Genomic DNA, 20,186 nt, shown 5'->3' with positions numbered 1-20,186 from the left:
TTCTCCCATTTTCCCATTCCCCCCATTTTCCATTAAAATTCCCCATTTTCCCCTCAATTCCCAATTTTCCCACTCCCATTCCCATTTTCCCACCCCAATCCCATTTTCCCCCATTTTTTATACATTTTCCCAACTTTCGAGGCGATTCTCCCATTTTTCCCATTTCCCCCCATTTTTCCCATTTCCCCCCATTTTCCCATTAAATTTCCCATTTTCCCATTAAAATTCCCATTTTCCCCACCCATCCCATCCCAATTCCCTTTTCCCCCATTTTCCCACTCCCACTCCCATTTCCCCACCCAAATCCAATTATTTTCCATTTTTTCTCCATTATTCCTAATTTTGAGAGGATTCTCCCATTTTTCCCATTCCCCCCCATTTTCCCACCAAAATTCCCATTTTCCCCTTCAATTCCATTTTCCCACTCCCATTTCCCACCCCAATCCCATTTTCCCCCATTTTTTCCCACTTTTGAGGGGATTTTCCCATTTTTCCCATTTCCCTCCATTTTCCCATTAAAATTCCCATTTTTCCCTCCATTCCCATTTCCCCACTCCCATTTCCCCACCCCAATCCAATTATTTTTCATTTTTTTCTCCATTATTCCATCTTTTGAGAGGATTCTCCCATTTTTCCCATTCCCTCCATTTTCCCATTAAAATTCCCATTTTTCCCCACCCTTCCCCCCATTCCCATTTTCCCACCCCATTCCATTTTCCCACCTTTTCCCCAATTTTCCCACCTTTTCCCCATTTTCCCAACTTTCCCCAATTTTCCCACCTTTTCCCCATTTTCCCACCTTTTCCCCAATTTCCCCACCTTTTCCCCATTTTTCCCCATTTTCCCATCCCACTCCCATTTCCCACTTTTCCACTTTTCCATCCAAATCCACTTTTCCCCCATTTCCCCCTCATTTTTCCCGTTCCTCCCGGGATTTTCCACCCCATTCCCACTTCTCCCATTTTCCCACCCAAATCTCATTTTTTCCCCCATTTTTCTGACTTTGAGGGGATTCTCCCATTTCTCCTATTCCTCCCCAGTTTCCCATTAAAATTCACATTTTTTCCCCCCACATCCCATTCCCATTTCCCACCCAAATCCATTTTTCCCCATTTTTCCCCATTTTCCCACCCAAATCCCATTTTTTTTCCCAATTTTTCCCATTTTGGAGGGGATTTCCCCACCCAAATCCCATTTTCCCCACTCCATATTCCCATTTCCCCATTTCCAACCCAATCCTATTTTCCCATTTTTTCTCAATTTTCTCCACTTTGAGGGGATTCTCTCATTTTTCCCATTCCCCCCATTTTCCCATTAAAATTCCCATTTTTTTTCCATTTTCTCACCCATTTTCCCATTAAAATTCCCATTTTTTCCATTTTCCCACCCATTTTCCCATTGAAATTCCCATTTTTTTTCCATTTTCCACCCCAATCCCATTTTTTCCCCATTTTTCCCCCTTTTGAGGGGATTTCCCCACCCTTTTCCCATTTTTTCCCACTCCATATTCCCATCCCCCATTTTCCCTGTTCTCCCCATTTTTATCCTCATTTTTATCCCAGATTTTCCCATTTTCTCTCCCATTTTTCCCTTAATTTTTTTTTCAGTTTTTTCCCTGTTTCTCTCCCCATTCCCCCCATTTTTATCCCCATTTTTCCCCCGTTTTTCTCTGCTTTTCTGGTTTTTTTCTCCCCATTTTCCTCTATTTTTCCCCAGGGTTTTTTTCCCATTTTCCTCCCCGTTTCCCGCGTTTTTCTCCCCGTTTTTTTCCCGTTTTTTTTCCCCATTTTCCCCCCGTTTTTTCCCCATTTTTTCGCTGACCGTGGCCGCATTTCCTGCACCGGACCAGGGAATTTTCGGGATTTTTTTTTCCTCCATTTTCCCCCTTTTCCTCGGCTTTTCCCCCGTTTTTTCCCATTTTCCCCCCAGGTTTTTTTCCCGTTTTCCCCATTTTTATCCCATTTTTTCCCCGTTTTATCCCCATTTTTCCGCTGACCGTGGCCGCATTTCCCGCACCAGCCCAGGGAATTTTCAGAATTTTTCCCCCGTTTTTCCTCCGTTTCTCCCCTGTTTTTCCCGGGTTTTCTTTCCCGTTTTTCCCGTTTTTTCCCCATTTTCCCCCCGTTTTTTCCCGTTTTTTCCCTGACCGTGGCCGCACTTCCCCCACCGCACCAGGGAATTTTCGGGATTATTTTTCCCTCCGTTTTTCCCCTTTTCCTCGGCTTTTTCCCCCCGTTTATTCCCAATTTTCCCCAGTTTTTTTTTCCCGTTTTCCCCCTGATTTTCCTGGATTTTTCCTACCCATTTTTCCCCCCGTTTTTCCCGGATTTTTCCCCCGTTTGTCGCATTTCCCGCACCGCACCAGGGAATTTTCGGGATTTTTTCCCCCATTTTTATCCCCGTTTTTCTCCCGTTTTCCCCCCGTTTTTTCCCCTTTTTACCGGATTTTCTCCCCATTTTTCCCCAGGTTTTTTCCCCATTTTCCCCCCATTTTTTCCCCCCATTTTTATCCCCGTGTTTCACTGACCGTGCCCGCACTTCCGCAGCGCACCAGGCAATTTTCGGGGTTTTTCACCCCTATTTGCCCAATTTTCCCCGGTTTTTTTCTTTTTTTTTTTCCCGGATTTTTCCCCCCGTTTTCCCCCCATTTTGCCCCCGTTTCCCCCCAGGTTTTTTTCCCGTTTTCCCCATTTTTATCCCCATTTTTCCCCCCATGTTTCCGCTGACCGTGGCCGCACTTCCCGCAGCGCACCGGGGAATTCTCGGGGTTTTTTCCCCCAATTTTCCCTGATTTTTCCCCAGGTTTTTTCCCCGTTTTCCCCCCGTTTCCCCCCAGGTTTTTTTTTTCCCGTTTTCCCCCTTTTTTCCCTCATTTTCCCCCCATATTTTTTTCCCGTTTTCCCCCCATTTTTATCCCCATTTTTATCCCCGTGTTTCCGCCTACCGTGGCCGCACTTCCCGCAGCGCACCAGGCAATTTTCGGGGTTTTTCACCCCCTATTTTGCCCCGATTTTTCCCCAGGTTTTTTCCTATTTTCCCCCCTTTTTTCCCCAGATTTTTTTCCCATTTTCCCCCAAGTTTTTTTTCCCGTTTTTCCCGTTTTTATCCCCATTTTTATCCCCCTTTATCTGCCTACCGTGCCGCACTTCCCGCAGCGCACCAGGGAATTTTCGGATTTTTTCCCCCCGTTTTCCCCCTATTTTCCCTGATTTTTCCCCAGGTTTTTCCCCATTTCCCCCCGTTTTCCCCCATTTTTCTCCAGTTTTTTTTCCCGTTTTCCCCGTTTTATACCCATTTTTATCCCCGTTTTTCACTGACCGTGGCCGCACTTCCTGCACCACACCAGGGAATTCTCGGGGTTTTTTCCCCCTATTTTCCCTGATTTTTCCCAGGTTTTTCCCCATTTCCCCCCCATTTTCCCCCCAGGTTTTTTTTTCCCGTTTTCCCATTTTTATCCCCATTTTTATCCCCGTTTTTCACTGACCGTGCCCGCACTTCCCGCAGCGCACCAGGCAATTTTCGGGGTTTTTCGCCCGCATTTTCCCCCGTTTTTTTCCCGGATTTTTCCCCCGTTTTCCCCCCATTTTTCCCAGTTTTTTTTCCCATTTTCCCCCCATTTTCCCCCATTTTTATCCCCGTGTTTCACTGACCGTGCCCGCACTTCCCGCAGCGCACCAGGGAATTGTCGGGGATTTTTCCCCTATTTTCCCAGATTTTTTCCCCATTTTCCCCCCATTTTTCCCCATTTTTTCCCCATTTTTATCCCATGTTTCCGCCTACCGTGGCCGGCACTTCCCGCACCGCACCAGGAATTTTCGGGATTTCTGTCCCCATTTTCCCCCGGTTTTTTCCCGGACTTTTCCCCCCGTTTTCCCCAGGTTTTTTCCCAGTTTTTTTTTCCCGTTTTCCCCATTTTTATCCCCATTTTTATCCCCATTTTTCCCCGTGTTTCACTGACCGTGCCCGCACTTCCCGCAGCGCACCAGGAATTTTCGGGGTTTTTCACCCCTATTTTTGCCCCATTTTCCCCGGTTTTTTCCCGGATTTTTCCCCCCGTTTTCCCAGGTTTTTTTCCATTTTTCCCCGTTTTATCCCATTTTTATCCCCATTTTTATCCCCATTTTCCGCCTACCGTGCCCGCACTTCCGCAGCGCACCAGGGCCGTTTTCGGGTTCCGCCCGTCGCCGGCGCACACGCAGCACGCGGGGTCCCCCCCGGGCGCGGCCGCTGGGGGGCGCCAGGAGCGCAGCGGGGCATTAATTACCATTAATTACCGTTAATTACCCGCTAATTACCGCTAATGAACCGCTCATTGGCGGCTAATGAGCCACTGATTAGGGGGCCTAACCGGGGATTGCGGCTCACCGGGGCTGATGTCCTTCCAGAGAACGAAAAATTGGGAATTGTCCCTCGAACTGGATCTGACAGCCCCGGCGGGAGGCGTCCCACCTGCGGGCACCGAGCCGGGATTTCGGGGGGATTTGGGGGATTTTGGGGGGATTTTGGGGGATTGGGGGGATTTGGGATTTTGGGGATTCGGGGATTTGGGGGATTTGGGGGGATTTGGGGGATTTTGGGGGGATTTTAGGGATTTTGGGGGGGATTTCGGGGATTTTGGGGGGATTTTGGGGATTTTGGGGGGGATTTTGGGGGGCATTTGGGGGGTTGAGAGGATTTTGGGGGGATTTGGGGGATTTTGGAGGAGATTTGGGGGGATTTGGGGGGATTTGGGGGAATTTTGGGGATTTTGGGGGGGGGTTTCTGGGGATTTGGGGGGGATTTGGGGGATTTTGGGGATTTTGGGGAGATTTCGGGAGGGGTTGGGGATTTCGGGGGGATTTCGGGGGGGTTTTGGGATTTGGGGGATTTTGGGGATTTGGAGGGATTTGGGGGGGATTTTGGGGGATTTTGGGGGGATTTTTGGGATTTTGGGGGGAATTTGGGGGGTTTGAGGGGATTTGAGGGGATTTTGGGGGATTTCGGGGGGGATTTGGGGGGTGAGAGGATTTTGGGGGATTTGGGGGATTTTGGAGGAGATTTGGGGGATTTGGGGGAATTTTGGGGATTTTGGGGGGGGGTTTTGGGGATTTGGAGGGATTTGGGGGGGATTTGGGGGATTTTGGGGATTTTGGGGGGGATTTCGGGAGGGGTTGGGGATTTCGGGGGGATTTCGGGGGCGTTTTTGGGATTTGGGGGATTTAGGGGGATATGGAGGGATTTGGGGGGGATTTTGGGGGATTTTGGGGGATTTTTGGGATTTTGGGGGGAATTTGGGGGGGTTTGAGGGGATTTGAGGGGATTTTGGGGATTTCGGGGGGGTTTTAGGGATTTGGGGGGATTTCGGGGGGATTTAGGGGGGATTTGGGGGGATTTGGGGGATTTTGGGGGGATTTGGGGGAAGTTTGGGGATTTGGGGGATTTGGGGGGATTTCGGGGGGGTTTTTGGGGATTTGGGGATTTTGGGGGATTATGGGGATTTTGGGGGATTTGGGGGATTTCGGGGGGATTTGGGGTGGATTGCGGGGATTTGGGGTGGATTGCGGGGGGATTTGGGGGATTTCAGGGGCTTTTGGAGGGATATGGGAGGGATTCGCGAGGGGATTCGGGGGGATTTCGGGGCGATTTGCGGCGTTTTGAGGGATTTGGGGATATCGGGGGATTTGGCAGATTTTGGGGGGATTTTAGAGCGGCGTTTTGGGGCGTTCGGGAAGGGCTTTGGGGAGATTTGGGGGATTTGGGGGAGATATTAGGAGATTTGGGGGAATTTTGGGGGGGTATGGGGAGTTTGGAGGATTTGGGAGGAGATTTTTGGGGGGATTTGGGGGATTTTTTGGGGGGTTTGGGGATTTGGGAGATTGAGGGGGATTTGGGGGGACTTGGAGGCGATTTGGGACAGGATTTGGGGGGATTTTGGGGATTTTGGGAGGGGGTTTGGAGAGATTGGGGAGATTCTGGGGGATTTGGGGGGGTTTTCGGGATTTGGGGGGATTGAGGGGGGGATTTGGGGGAGTTTTGGGGATTTTAGGGGCTGCGTTTGTCTGGTTTGAGCCGATTTTGGGGCAGTTTGGGGGGTTTAGGGCAGTTTTGGGCTGGATTTGGGGTGTTTGGGGCTGTTTTGGGGAGTTTGGGTGTTCCAGGGTGGTTTTGGGCTGGTTTGGGGAGTTTGGGGTGTTCCAGGGGTGGTTTTGGGGTGTTTCGGGCTGTTTTGGGGGGTTTAGGGCAGTTTTGGGCTGGATTTGGGGTGTTTGGGGCTGTTTGGGGAGTTTGGGGGTGTTCCAGGGGTGGATTTGGGGTGTTTTGGGCTGGTTTGGGGTGTTCCGGGGGTGGTTTTGGGGTGTTTTGGGCTGGTTTGGGGGTGTTCCGGGGGTGGTTTTGGGGTGTTTTGGGGAGTTTGGGGGTGTTCCAGGGGTGGTTTTGGGCTGTTTTGGGGAGTTTGGGGGTGTTCCAGGGGTGGTTTTGGGGTGTTTGGGGCTGGTTTGAGGTGTTTCAGGGATGGTTTAGGTTGTTCCAGGGTGGTTCTGTGAGTTCTGGGTTACTTTGGGGCGGTTTTGGGGCGTTTTGAGGGAGTTTTGGGCTGCTTTGGGCTGGTTTAGGATTATTTTGCGGCTGTTTTCGGCCTGTTCTGGATTATTTTGGGGCTGTTCTGGGATTATTTTGGGGCTGTTTGTGGCTGTTTAGGGTTTTTTTTGGGGCTGGTTTTGCTCTCATTTTGTGCCGATTTTTGTGCTTTTTTGGGGTTGGGTTTGCTCTGATTTTTGGGATTTTTTTGGCGCTTTTTTTTCGGTGTTTTGGGTTGTTTTGGGCCTGCGTTTTGTCTCGGTTTTGGCTGGTTTGGGGTTGTTTTCTGGTTGGTTTTGTGCTGGTTTTAGGCTGATTTTGGGGCTGGTTTTGGGCTATTTCAGGGTTGTTTAAAGGCGATTTTGGGCTTTTTTTGGCCCGGTTTGGGGCTGTTTTAGGGCAGTTTCTGGCCCGGTTTTGGGGCTGTTTTTAGGGCAGTTCCTGGGCCGGTTTTGGGGCTGTTTTAGGGCAGTTCCTGGGCCGGTTTGGGGGCTGTTTTAGGGCAGTTTCTGGGCCGGTTTTGAGGGTGTTTTAGGGCAGTTTCTGGGCCGGTTTTGAGGGTGTTTTAGGGCAGTTTCTGGCTGGTTTGGGGTGTTCCAGGGCTCTTTTTGGTGCAGTTCGGGGCTATTTTTGGGGTGTTTCAGGGCTGTTTTTGTGTGCAGTTTCGGGGCTATTTTTGGGGTGTTCCAGGGCTGTTTTGGGCAGTTTCGGGCTGTTTTTGGGGCAGTTTCAGGGCTATTTTTGGGGTGTTTGGGGCCATTTTTGGGGCTATTTTTGGGGTGTTCCAGGGCCGTGTTTGGGACCCTTTCATGGCTATTTTGGGGTGTTTCGGGGCCGGTTTTGGGGCAGTTTCAGGGCTATTTTTGGGGTGTTTTGGGGCAGTTTCAGGGCTGTTTTGCGGCCGTTTTTGGGGCAGTTTCAGGGCTGTTTTTGGGTGTTTTGCGGCCGTTTTTGGGGCATTTTCGGGCTGTTTTTGGGGTGTTTTGGGGCAGTTTCAGGGCTGGTTTTGGGGTGTTTCGGGGCAGTTTTGTGGCAGTTTCAGGGCTATTTTTGGGGTGTTTTTGGGCAGTTTCGGGCCTGTTTTTGGGGTGTTTCAGGGCCGTTTTTGGGGCAGTTTCAGGGCTATTTTTGGGGTGTTTTTGGGGCAGTTTCAGGGTTATTTTTGGGGTGTTTCGGGGCAGTTTCAGGGCTGTTTTTGGGATGTTTCGGGGCCGATTTTGGGCAGTTTTGGGGCCGTTTTTGGGGTGTTTTGGGGCAGTTTCAGGGCTATTTTTGGGGCCGTTTTGGGGGTGTTTCAGGGCTGTTTTTGGGGCAGTTCAGGGCTATTTTTGGGCTGTTTCAGGGCCATTTTTGGGCTGTTTCAGGGCCATTTTTGGGGGTGTTTCGGGGACCGTTTTCGGGGTGTCTGGGGTCCCACCTTCTTGACGACGCCCAGGTAGAGCAGCCCGTCCGTCCAGCGCGCCAGCACGTCCTGCCCCTCCCCGATCTGGGGGGCTTCGGGGGCGGCGCCCCCCCCTCGGCCGCCTCCATCCCACCCGGGGGGGCTGCGGGGACAGCGGAGATGGCACCCCAAAACGGGGGGGGGTCCCAGTTTGGGGGGGGTCTGGTTTGGGGAGGGGGCCCAGTTTGGGGGTTCCCAGTTAGGGTGGGGGTCCCAGTTTGGGGGGAGCCTCAGTTTGAGGAAAGGTCCCAGTTTGGGGAAGGGTCCCAGTTTAGGGGTGCAGTGTCAGTTTGAGGGGTCCCAGTTTGGGGTTTCCAGTTAGGGGTGGGGGTCCCAGTTTTGGGGGGGAGCTCAGTTTGAGGAAAGGTCCCAGTTTGGGGGAGGGGTCCCAGTTTGGGGGTTCCCAGTTAGGGTGGGGTCCCAGTTTGGGGGGGGGGGGGCTCAGTTTGAGGAAAGGTCCCAGTTTGGGGGAGGGGTCCCAGTTTGAGGGGTCCCAGTTTGGGGGGGCCAGTGTCAGTTTGAGGGGGTCCCAGTTTGGGGGTCCAGTTTGGGGCAGGGGTCTCAGTTTGGGGGTCTCAGTTTGAGGGGTCCCAGTTTGAGAAGGGGTCCCAGTTTGGGGGTTCCCAGTTAGGGTGGGGGTCCCACTTTGGGGGGGCTAGTGTCAGTTTGAGGGGTCCCAGTTTGGGGGTTCCCAGTTAGGGTGGGGGTCCCAGTTTGGGGGGGCAGTGTTAGTTTGAGGGGTCCCAGTTTGGGCAGGGGTCTCAGTTTGGGGGTCTCAGTTTGAGGGGTCCCAGTTTGAGAAGGGGTCCCAGTTTGGGGTTCCCAGTTAGGGTGGTGTCCCACTTTGGGGGGGGCAGTGTCAGTTTGAGGGGTCCAGTTTGGGGGTGTATGGTTTGGGGAGGGGTCCCAGTTTGGGGGGGGTCCCCAGTTTGGGGGGGCCTCAGTTTGAGGAAAGGTCCCAGTTAGGGTGGGGGTCCCAGTTTGGGGGGGGGGGGGGCTCAGTTGAGGAAAGGTTCCAGTTGGGGGTCCAGTTTGGGGGTCCCAGTTTGGGGGGGTTCCCAATTTTGGGGGTTCCCAGTTTGGGTGGAGGGATCCCAGTCTGGGGGGGTCTGGTTTGGGGAGGGGTCCCACTTTGGGGGTCCCAGTTTGGGGAGGGGTCCCAGGTTGGGGGAGGCGCTGTCCCATTTGGGGGGGTCCCGTTTTGGGGGGGGCTGTCCTTTTTTGGGGGGGTCCCATTTTGGGGGGGGCTGTCTCTTTTTAGGGGTCCCATTTTGGGGCGCTGTCCCATTTGGGGGGTCCCATTTGGGGGGGTGCTGTCCCCATTTTGGGGGTGCTGTCCCCATTTTGGGGTGCTGTCCCCATTTTGGGGTGCTGTCCCTATTTTTGGGGTGCTGTCCCTATTTTGGGGTGCTGTCCCCATTTTTGGGGTGCTCTCCCTATATCCGGTGCTGTCCCCATTTTGGGGGTGCTGTCCCCATTTTGGGGTGCTGTCCCTATTTTGGGGTGCTGTCCCCGTTTTGGGGGTGCTGTCCCTATTTTTGGGGTGCTGTCCCCATTTTTGGGTGCTGTCCCCATTTTGGGGGTGCTCTCCCGTTTTCAGGGCCGTGTCCCTTTCCCATTGGGCTCCCCCGTTTTTTCGGGGGGCTGTCCCTGTTTTTGGGGGGCCTGTCCCTGTTTTTGGGGTGTCCCTACATTAGAGCGTGTCCCTATTTTTGGGGTGTCCCTGTTTTTGGGGTGTCCCTATTTTTGGGGTGTCCCTTTCCCATTGGGGGGTCCCGTTTTTTTGGGGTGTCCCTTTCCCATGGGGGTGTCCCTATTTTGGGGGGGCCGTCCCTCATTTTGGGGGTGTCCCTTTCCCAGGGGGGTGTCCCGTTTTTGGGTGTCTCTATTTTTGGGGTGTCCCTTTCCCAGGGGGGGGTCCCGTTTTTGGGGTGTCTCTATTTTGGGGGTGTCCCTTTCCCAGGGGGGGGTCCCGTTTTTGGGGTGTCTCTATTTTGGGGCTGTCCCTTTCTCATTGGGGGGGTCCCGTTTTTGGGGGGCCGTCCCTCATTTTGGGGGTGTCCCTTTCCCATGGGGGGGGTCCGTTTTTGGGGTGTCCCTATTTTTGGGGTGTCCCTATTTTTGGGGTGTCCCATTTTAGGGGGTGCTCTCCCTTTCCATTGGGGGTTGTCCCTATTTTGGGGGGCCGTCCTCATTTTGGGGTGTCCCTTTCCCATTGGGGTGTCCCGTTTTTGGGGTGTCTCTATTTTGGGGTGTCCCTTTCCCATGGGGGGGTCCCGTTTTTGGGTGTCTCTATTTTGGGGTGTCCCTTTCCCATTGGGGGTGTCCCTATTTTGGGGGGCCGTCCTCATTTTAGGGGTGTCCCTTTCCCATTGGGGGGTCCCGTTTTTGGGGTGTCTCTATTTTGGGGGTGTCCTTTCCCATGGGGGTGTCCGTTTTTGGGGTGTCTCTATTTTGGGGGTGTCCCTTTCCCATGGGGGGGGTCCCGTTTTTGGGGTGTCTCTATTTTGGGGGTGTCCCTTTCCCAGGGGGGGGTCCCGTTTTTGGGGTGTCTCTATTTTGGGGTGTCCCTTTCCCATGGGGGTGTCCCGTTTTTGGGTGTCTCTATATTCGGGGCCGGCCCTATTTGGGGGTGCTGTCCCTTTCCCATCTGGGGTGTCCCTGTTTTGGGGTGCTCTCCCTATACTCGGGGCTGTCCCCATTTTTGGGGGTGCTGTCCCCATTTTTCGGGGTGTCCCTATTTTTTGGGCTGTCCCTATTTGGGGGTGTCCCGTTTTTGGGGCTGTCCCTATTTTTGGGGTGTCCCTTTCCCATTTGGGGTGTCCCTGTTTTTGGGGGTGTCCCATTCGCGGGGTGTCCATCCCTATTTTTGGAGATGTTATCCCTATATTTGGGGGTGTCCATCCCTATATTTGGGGTGCCATCCCTATTTTTGGGGTGTCCATCCCTACATTTGGGGGATTCCATCCCTATATTTGGAGGTGTCCATCCCTATATTTGGGGGTGTCCATCCCTATATTTGGGGTGCCATCCCTATATTTGGGGGTGTCCATCCCTGTATTTGGGGGTGTCATCCCCTATATTTCGGGGTGTCCATCCCTATATTTGGGGTGCCATCCCTATATTTGGGGGTGTCCATCCCTGTATTTGGGGTGTCCATCCCTGTATTTGGGGGTGCCCATCCCTATATTTGGGGGTGTCCATCCCTGTATTTGGGGGTGCCATCCCTATATTTGGGGGTGTCCGTCCCTATTTTTGGGGGTGTCCATCCCTATTTTTGGGGGTGTCATCCCTATATTTGGGGGTGTCCATCCCTGTATTTGGGGTGTCATCCCTATATTTCGGGGTGTCCATCCCTATATTTGGGGGTGCTATCCCTATATTTGGGGGTGCCATCCCCTACATTTGGGGGTGCCATCCCTATTTTTGGGGGTGCCATCCCTATTTTTGGGGGTGCCATCCCTATATCTGGGGGTGCCATCCCTATTTTTGGGGGTGCCATCCCTACATTTGGGGGTGTCCATCCCTTTATTTCGGGTTGCCATCCCTATTTTTGGGGGGGCTGTCCCAATTTTGGGGTGCTGTCCCTGTTTTTGGGGTGTGTCCCTGTTTTGGGGGGTGTCCCTGTTTTTTGGGGTGCTGTCTCTATTTTCGGGGTGCTGTCTCTATTTTTGGGGGGCTGTCCCTACATTCGGGGCTCGGTCCCGTTTCCCGGGGGGTGTCCCTGTTTTCGGGGGGCTGTCTCTATTTTTGGGGCTGTCCCTGTTTTTGGGGGCTGTCTCTATTTTTGGGGGCCTGTCCCTGTTTTTGGGGTGCTGTCCTAATTTTGGGGGGTGTCCCTGTTTATGGGGGTGCTGTCCCTATTTTTGGGGTGCTGTCCCTATATTCGGGGCTCGGTCCCCGTTTCCCGGGGGGCTCTCACGCGGGCACGGGGGTCCCCGAGTCTCTCCGGCCGCTCCCGGGGCGATCCCGGTGTGTCCCGGTGTATCCCGGGGCCGCTCCCGGTGTATCCCGGGGCCGATCCCGGTGTGTCCCGGTGTATCCCGGTGTATCCGTGTATCCCGGGGCCGATCCCGGTGTGTCCCGGTGTGTCCCGGTGTGTCCCGGTGTATCCCGGGGCCGATCCCGGTGTATCCCGGTGTATCCCGGGGCCGCTCCCGTGTATCCCGGGTGTGTCCCGGCGGTTCCCGCTGTGTCCCGGGTCTGTCCCGGTGTATCCCGGGTCTGTCCCGTTGGTTCCCGGTGTGTTCCGGGTGTGTCCCGTTGGTTCCCGGGGGTCCCGGCGCCCCCGGCCCGGTCCCGCTGCGGCCCGCTGCGGGCGGGGGCGGCGCTGGCGGCGGGGCCGTGACGCAGCAGCGGCGGCGCGGGGGGGGCCCGGGGGGGGCCCCCGAGGGGACGGCGGCACGGGGACACCCCGGGACCCCCCGGGACCCCCCCGGGACCCCTCCGGGAACCACCGGGACCCCCCCGGGGGACGGGAGGGGGCGGGGCCAACGCCGAGACCCCAAAAAACGCCCCCAAAATCCGCCCCCCCCCCCCCCCCCCCGCTCAGCCGGGCTCAGGCCACGCCCCCGCTAGAGGGGAGGCCACGCCCATTGCGGCGCAGGCCACGCCCCCCTAACGCACGCGCAGCGGCTGCTGCGGATGGTGGGGCCACGCCCACAGAGCGCGGGCCACGCCACAACGCGGTTAGCCACGCCCACGCCCACCTAACCAGCAACGGCGCGGCGGCAGCTGAGGCCACGCCCATCGGGCTAAAAGGCCACGCCCCCTCGGCTAGGCCACGCCCCCTCGGCCCGCGGGGATTCGGGGGCAAATTTGGGGATTTTGGGGGCAAATTTGGGGATTTTGGGGGCAAATTTGGGGGATTTTGGGGGCAAATTTGGGGGGATTTGGGGAGCGTGAGGAGGGGTTGGGGAGGGACTGGGGGTTCTGGGGGCATTTGGGGAGTTCTGGGGGTGTCTGGGAGAGGTTTTGGGGGTTATTTGGGCGGGTTTGGGGATGTTTTGAGTGAATTTAGGGAGGTTTTGGGTGGATTTGGGGATATTTGAGTGGATATAGGGAGGCTTTGAGTGGATTTTGGGGATTTGGGGATGTTTGGGGATATTTGGGCCATTTAGGGTGGATTTGGGAACGTTTGGGGATATTTTGGTGGATTTTGGATGTTCGAGTGGATTTTGGGATGTTTTGAACGAATTTAGGGAAGTTTTGAGTGATTTGGGGACGTTTTGGGTGAATTTACGGATGTTTTGGGGCAGATTTGGGGATTTTTTTGGTGGATTTGTGAATAATTTGGGAGGATTTGGGATATTTGGGTGAATTTGGGGAGCTCTAGTGGGATTTGGGCATGTTTTGGGCGGATTTAAGAAGGTTTGGGCAGATTTGAAGATATTTGGGATTATTTTGGGCGGATTTCGAGAGGTTTTGAGGGGTTTGGAATGTTTGGGGCAGATCTGTGGATGTTTATGGTGAATTTAGGAAGTTTGAATGGATTTGGTGATATTTTGGGTGAATTTAGGGATATTTTGGGTGTGTTTGGGGATATTTTGGGTGGATTTAGGGATGTTTTGGGCAGATTTGGGGATATGTTGGTGTATTTGGGGATATTTTAGATGGATTTGGGGATATTTTAGATGGATTTGAGGATATTTAGGTGGATTTGGAAATATTTTGGGTGGATTTGGGGACATTTTGGGCAGATTTGGGGATATTTGGGTGGATTTGGGGATATTTTGGTGTATTTGGGGGTATTTTAGATGGATTTGGGGATATTTTAGATGGATTTGAGGATATTTAGGTGGATTTTGGAAATATTTTGGGTGGATTTGGGGGACATTTTGGGCAGATTTGGGGATATTTGGGTGGATTTGGGGATATTTGGGTGGATTGGGGCTATTTTCGCTGGATTTGGAAATATTTTGGGTGGATTTGGGGGACATTTTGGGCAGCTTTGGGGATATTTCGGTTGGATTTGTGGATATTTGGGTGGATTTGGGGCTATTTTCGCTGGATTTGGGGATATTTGGGTAAATTCGGGCTGTTCGGGCGCTGTGGGCGGGGCTTGCTCTCAGGCCACGCCCCCGCCCCGCAACCAAAACAACGCCGTGCCTCGCATGGCCACGCCCACTGCGTAAACCCCGCCCCCTCCCCTTCTCAGCCAATCCCCGCCCTCTCCCACCACACAAGCCCCGCCCTCCTCAGCCGTTACCGTTTGGCGGGCGATCCTCCTCCTTCCCTCGCCCCGCCCCGCGCTCCTATTGGCTGTTACTTCGCCCGCCTCGCTCTCCATTGGCCCAACCCCGAGGGGGCGGTCCCGCCCCTCCCATCCCGCCCCGCCATTGGCCGCGGCGCGGGCCTCGCTGTGCGCGCGGCGGTTTGAAGGCGCGCGGGACAAGATGGCGGCGCCGCCTCAGGCCGGTCCCGCAGCGCCCCCGGAGCCGCGCCCGAGGCCCTCGCGGCTGCCGGTGGGCCGGGGCCCAGGAGAAGCGGGCCCGTCCGAGGGGCCGCCCGCGGCGCCTCCCCAGCAGGTGCGGAGCGCCCCCCGCGCGGGCCCGGCCCGGCCCTGCCCTGCCCGCGCCTGACGCCGTTTGTCCCCTGACAGAAACGATCGCGGACCGGGCTCGGGCCCGGAGCTGCCAAGGCCGCGCCCAAGGCCCCGCTCAGGGCCCCGCTGCGAACGCTGGGCGCCGCCGCGGGCAAGAACGGTACGGGCGGAGCCGGGGCACGGAGGGGAGAGCGGGGGCAAACAAAGGGGGCTCGGGGCGGTGAAAGGGGAATTTGGGGCATTGAATGGGGGTCTGGGGCAGCCAAGGGGCACTTGGAGGATTGGAGGGGATTTTGGGGCAGTTCAAGGGGATTTTGGGGGATCTAGAGGGGCTCTGGGCAGTTAAAGGGGATTTTGGGGTATTTAGAGGGGCTCCGGGGCAGTTAAAGGGGATCTGGGGGTATTTAGAGGGGCTCTGGGGCAGTTAAAGGGGATCTAGGGGTATTTAGAGGGGCTCTGGGGCAGTTCAAGGGGATCTGGGGGTATTTAGAAGGGCTCTGGGGCAGTTCAAAGGGATCTGGGGTATTTAGAAGGGCTCTGGGGCAGTTCAAGGGGATCTGGGGGGGATTGAGAGGGGCTCTGGGGCAGTTAAAGGGGATCTGGGGGATCTAGAGGGCTCTGGGGCAGCTAAAGGGGATCTGGGGGATTTAGAGGGGCTCTGGGGCAGTTCAAGGGGATCTGGGGTATTTAGAGGGCTCTGGGGCAGTTGAAGGGATTTGGGGGTATTTAGAGGGGCTCTGGGGCAGTTAAAGAGGCTCTGGTGGGATTTAGAGGGGCTCTGGGGCAGTTATTGGGGGTTTTAGAGGGTTATTTGGGCTCTGGGGCAGTTCAAGGCGGGGATTTGGGGTATTTAATGGGGGTTTGGGGCAGTTAATGGGGGTTTGGGGGTATTTAATGGGGCTTTGGGGCAGTTAATGGGTTTTAGGGGGTTATTTGGGCTCTGGGGCAGTTAAGGGGGTTTTAGGGGGTTATTTGGGCTCTGGGCAGTTCAAGGGGCTCAGGGGGTATTTAATGGGGCTTTGGGGCAGTTAATGGGGGTTTTTAGGGGGTTAATTGGGGTTTGGGCAGTTCAAGGGGGGGATTTGGGGGCTCTGGGGACACTTTGGAGACTTTCAAAGGATTTGGGGGCGCTCAGTGTGACCTGGGGGTGTCAAGGGCTTCAGCCTTCCCCAGTGTCCCCCCAATGTCCCCAATGTCCCCCCAATGTCCCCAGATGGCCCTCGCAAGGCGGCGTCGGTGGCAGCTGCTCCTCGGGCAGGTGAGACCTGAGACCTCCTCAATGTCCCCAGGGCCACCTCAATGTCCCCAGGGCCACCTCAATGTCCCCAGGGCCACCTCTCCCCTGTCCCCAGCGTCCCCAGATCTCCCCCCAATGTCCCCAAGCCCCTCCTGATGTCCCCAGGGCACCTCTCCCCTGTCCCCAGTGTCCCCAGGGCCACCTCTCCCCTGTCCCCAGCGTCCCCAGATCTCCCCCCAATGTCCCCAAGCCCCTCCTGATGTCCCAAGCCCCCCTCAATGTCCCCAGGGCCACCTCTCCCCTGTCCCCAGCGTTCCCAGATCTGCCACCAATGTCCCCAAGCCCCCCTCAATGTCCCCAGTCCCTCCCCAGTGTCCCAGGGCCACCTCTCCCCTGTCCCCAAGCCCCTCCTGATGTCCCCAGGCCCTTCCCAGTGTCCCCAGGGCCACCTCTCCCTGTCCCCAGATCTCCCACCTGATGTCCCCAAGCCCCCTCAATGTCCCAAGCCCTCCCTCAATGTCCCCAGGGCCACCTCTCCCCTGTCCCCAAGCCCCCCTCAATGTCCCCAAGCCCTCCCCAATGTCCCCAGGGCCACCTCTCCCCCGCTGTCCCCAGTGTCCCAAGCCCCTCCTGATGTCCCCAAGGCCCAGGACCCCCCAGCCCCAGGGCTCTCCTGCAGTGTCCCCAAGCCCTCGCGATGTCCCCAGATCTCCTCTCCAGTGTCCCCAGTCCCCCTGCCCGTGTCCCCACTGCCCTGCCCGGTGTCCCCGTCCCTTTCCCGTGTCCCCACTGCCCTGCCCGGTGTCCCCGTCCCTTTCCGTGTCCCCGCTCCCCTCCGGGTGTCCCCACTGCCCTCCCCGATGTCCCCAAGCCCCTCACAATGTCCCCGAGTCCTTCTGGGTGTCCCCCCTCCCTCTGGGTGTCCCCCACTGCCCCTCCCGATGTCCCCAAGTCCTCCGGGATGTTCCCAAAGCTCCCCCCCCAGTGTCCCCAAGCCCTTCCCCGTGTCCCCAGTCCTTTTCCTGAGGTCCCCAGCCCCTGCCAATGTCCCCAATGTCCCCCAACCCCTGCCAATGTCCCCTCTCCCCTCCCAATGTCCCCACTCCCCTGCCATTGTCCCCACTCCCCCTGCCAATGTCCCCTCTCCCCTGCCAATGTCCCCACTCCCCTGCCAATGTCCCCAGCCCCTCCCAATGTCCCCACTCCCCTGCCAATGTCCCCAACCCCTGTCAATGTCCCCAACCCCTGCCATGTCCCCAACCCCTGTCAATGTCCCCAAGCTTGGCCACCAGCACGGCGAGCTCCAAGGGCACCTGTCCCCAATGTCCCCAATGTCCCAACCCCTGTCAATGTCCCCAGGCTCGGCCACCAGCACGGCGAGCTCCAAGGGTGCCTGTCCCCGATGTCCCCAATGTCCCCTTGGGGTGTCCCCAATCCCCTCTGTGTCCCCCCAGGCTCGGTGACGAGCACGAGCTCCAGGGTGCCTGTCCCCACTCCCAATGTCCCCTTGGGTGTCCCCCAATGTCCCCAATGTCCCCAACCCCTGTCAATGTCCCCAGGCTCTGCCACAAGCACGGCGAGCTCCAAGGGCGCCTGTCCCCGATGTCCCCAATCCCCTCCCATGTCCCAGTGTCCCCAATCCCTCGGGGTGTCCCAACCCCTTTGTCCCTCCCAGGCTCTGCCACGAGCACGGCGAGCTCCAAGGGCGCCTGTCCCCAATGTCCCTCAGGGTGTCCCCAATCCCCTCTGTGTCCCCCCAGGCTCGGTCATGAGCACGAGCTCCAATGTCCCCAGTCCCCTTGGGGTGTCCCCAATCCCTCCAATGTCCCCAGCCCCCCTGTGTCCCCCTCCAGGTGTCCCCAAAGCCCTCCTGATGTCCCAAAACTCCTCTCCAATGTCCCCTCTCCCAATATCCCCACTCCCCTTCCCGATGTCCCCACTCCCCTTCCTGATGTCCCAAGCCCCTCTGGGTGTCCCCAAGCCCCTCTGGGTGTCCCCAGGCTCTGCCACGAACACGGCGAGCTCCAAGGGCGCCTGTTCCCGATGTCCCAGTGTCCCCAGTGTCCCCAATCCCCCCGGTGTCCCTTTGTCCCCAGCTCTGCCACGAGCACGAGCTCCAAGGGCGCCTGTCCCCAATGTCCCCGGGATGTCCCCAGTGTCCCCAATGTCCCCAATGTCCCCAGGCTCGGTGACGAGCACGAGCGCCAAGGGCGCCTCCAAGCGGCCGCCGTGGGACCTGCGGGGGCAGCTCGGGGACCTGCGGGAGGCGCTGGGCCAGGCCCAGGAGCGGCTGCAGGGGCTGGAGGGCGAGAAACGGGAGCTGGAGAGCGGCAACCGAGCGCTGAGAGAGCGGCTGGAGCGGCTGCAGAGGGAGCTGGGCGAGAGGGAGAGCGGGAGAGCAGCCTCTGCACCAGGGTCGGGTGAGAAACGGGCAAAAATGTACCTAAATGTGCCTAAATCTGCTTAAACCTGCACCTAAATCCCCTTTATACTGCCCCAAACCCACCCCAAACCCACCCATGTCCTCCTGCTGAGGGAGCTGGGCGAGAGGGAGAGCCGGGAGAGCAGCCTCTGCACCAGGGTCGGGTGAGAAACGAGCAAAAATGTACCTAAATCCACAAAAACTGCACCTAAATCCCCTTTATACTGCCTCAAATCCACCCCAAACTGCCCCAAACCCACCCACATCCCCTGCTGAGGGAGCTGGGCGAGAGGGAGAGCTGGGAGAGCAGCCTCTGCACCAGGGTCGGGTGAGAAATGAGCAAAAATGTACCTAAATGTGCCTAAATCTGCTCAAACCTGCACCTAAATCCCCTTTTACTGGCCCAAATCCATCCCATCACCCTGCTGAGGGAGCTGGGACAGAGGGAGAGCAGGGAGAGCAGCCTGTGCACCAGGGTCGGGTGAGAAACGGGCAAAAATGTACCTAAATGTGCTTAAACCTGCACCTAAATCCCCCTTATACTGCCCCAAATCCACCCCAAACTGCCCCAAACCCACCCACATCCCCCTGCTGAGGGAGCTGGGCGAGAGGGAGAGCAGCCTGTGCACCAGGGTCGGGTGAGAAATGGAGAAAAATGTACAAAATCTGCTTTAAATCCACTGAAACCTGCCCAAACCCACCCACATCCACCTGCTGAGAGAGCTGGGCGAGAGGGAGAGCAGGGAGAGCAGCCTCTGCACCAGGGGTCGGGTGAGAAATGTGCCTAAATCTGCTTAAACCTCCACCAAACCCACTCACATCCCCCTGCTGAGGGAGCTGGGCGAGAGGGACAGCAGGGAGAGCAGCCTGTGCACCAGGGTCGGGTGAGAAACGGGCAAAAATGTACCTAAATGTGATTAAACCTGCCCCAAACCCACCCACATCCCCCTGCTGAGGGAGCTGGGCGAGAGGGAGAGCCGGGAGAGCAGCCTGTGCACCAGGGTCGGGTGAGAAATGTGCCTAAATCTGCTTAAACCTCCACCAAACCCACTCACATCCCCTGCTGAGGGAGCTGGGACAGAGGACAGCAGGGAGAGCAGCCTCTGCATCAGGGTCGGGTGAGAAACGAGCAAAATGTACCTGAATGTGCCTAAATCTGCCTAAACCTGCACCTAAATCATCTTTATACTGCCCCAAACCCACCCCAAACCCACCATGTCCTCCTGCTAGAGGGAGCTGGGCGAGAGGGAGAGCAGCCTCTGCACCAGGGTCGGGTGAGAAACAGGGAAAAATGTGCCTAAATCCGCTAAAAATCCACTGAAACCTGCCCCAAATCCATCAAAACCTGTCCAAAATCCATCGCTGTCCAAAACCCATCAAAACCTGGAAAATCTGCTTAAAGCTGTCCAAAATCATCCAAACCTGACCAAAATCCATATTAAGTGCCTCAAAAATCCATCAAAGCTGACCAAATCCACCCAACCTGTCCCAAAATCCGTCCCCATCCCCCTGCAGAGGGAGCTGGGGGAGAGGGAGAGCAGCCTGTGCACCAGGGTCGGGTGAGAAATGAGCAAAAATGTACCTAAATCCTGAAAAAACTGCACCAAAATCAGTTAAAATCCACTTAAAACTGCCCAAAATCCTGAAAAACTGTCCCAAAATCCATCAAAACCTGACCAAAATCCATCCAAACTGCCCCAAAATCATCCAAACCTGACCAAAATCCATCTAAACTGCCTCAAAATCCTTCAAAACTGCCCCAAATCCATCTAAACTGCCCCAAAATCATCCAAACCTGACCAAAATCCCCTCAAAAACTGCCTCAAAATCCTTCAAAACTGTCCCAAATCCATCTAAACTGCCTCAAAATCTGCCAAAACCTGACCAAAATCATCCAAACTGCCTCAAAATCCACCAAAACCTGACCAAAATCATCCAAACTGCCTCAAAATCCACCAAAATCTGTACAAAATCCTGAAAAACT

The 20,186-nt window shown here is 56.0% G+C and overlaps 1 protein-coding gene across 1 annotated transcript in view; it reads left to right on the top strand.

Annotated features, from left to right (window-relative positions):
• Positions 1-14,394: 14,394 nt before the first annotated feature.
• KIFC1 (kinesin family member C1) overlaps positions 14,395-20,186 on the top strand; it is a 32,081-nt gene continuing 26,289 nt past the window's right edge. The window contains exons 1-4 of the mRNA XM_063181809.1: positions 14,395-14,526; positions 14,601-14,703; positions 15,757-15,801; positions 17,964-18,200. Coding sequence (XP_063037879.1) covers positions 14,395-14,526; positions 14,601-14,703; positions 15,757-15,801; positions 17,964-18,200 — 517 coding nt within the window. The remainder of the gene's footprint in view (positions 14,527-14,600; positions 14,704-15,756; positions 15,802-17,963; positions 18,201-20,186) is intronic.

This window comes from Melospiza melodia, assembly GCF_035770615.1.
Source record: "Melospiza melodia melodia isolate bMelMel2 chromosome 7 unlocalized genomic scaffold, bMelMel2.pri SUPER_7_unloc_4, whole genome shotgun sequence".
In the NCBI taxonomy this organism is placed as follows: Eukaryota; Metazoa; Chordata; class Aves; order Passeriformes; family Passerellidae; genus Melospiza; species Melospiza melodia.
The sequence above is the reverse complement of the archived record's forward strand: the minus strand, read 5'-3'. Positions and strand labels throughout refer to the sequence as shown.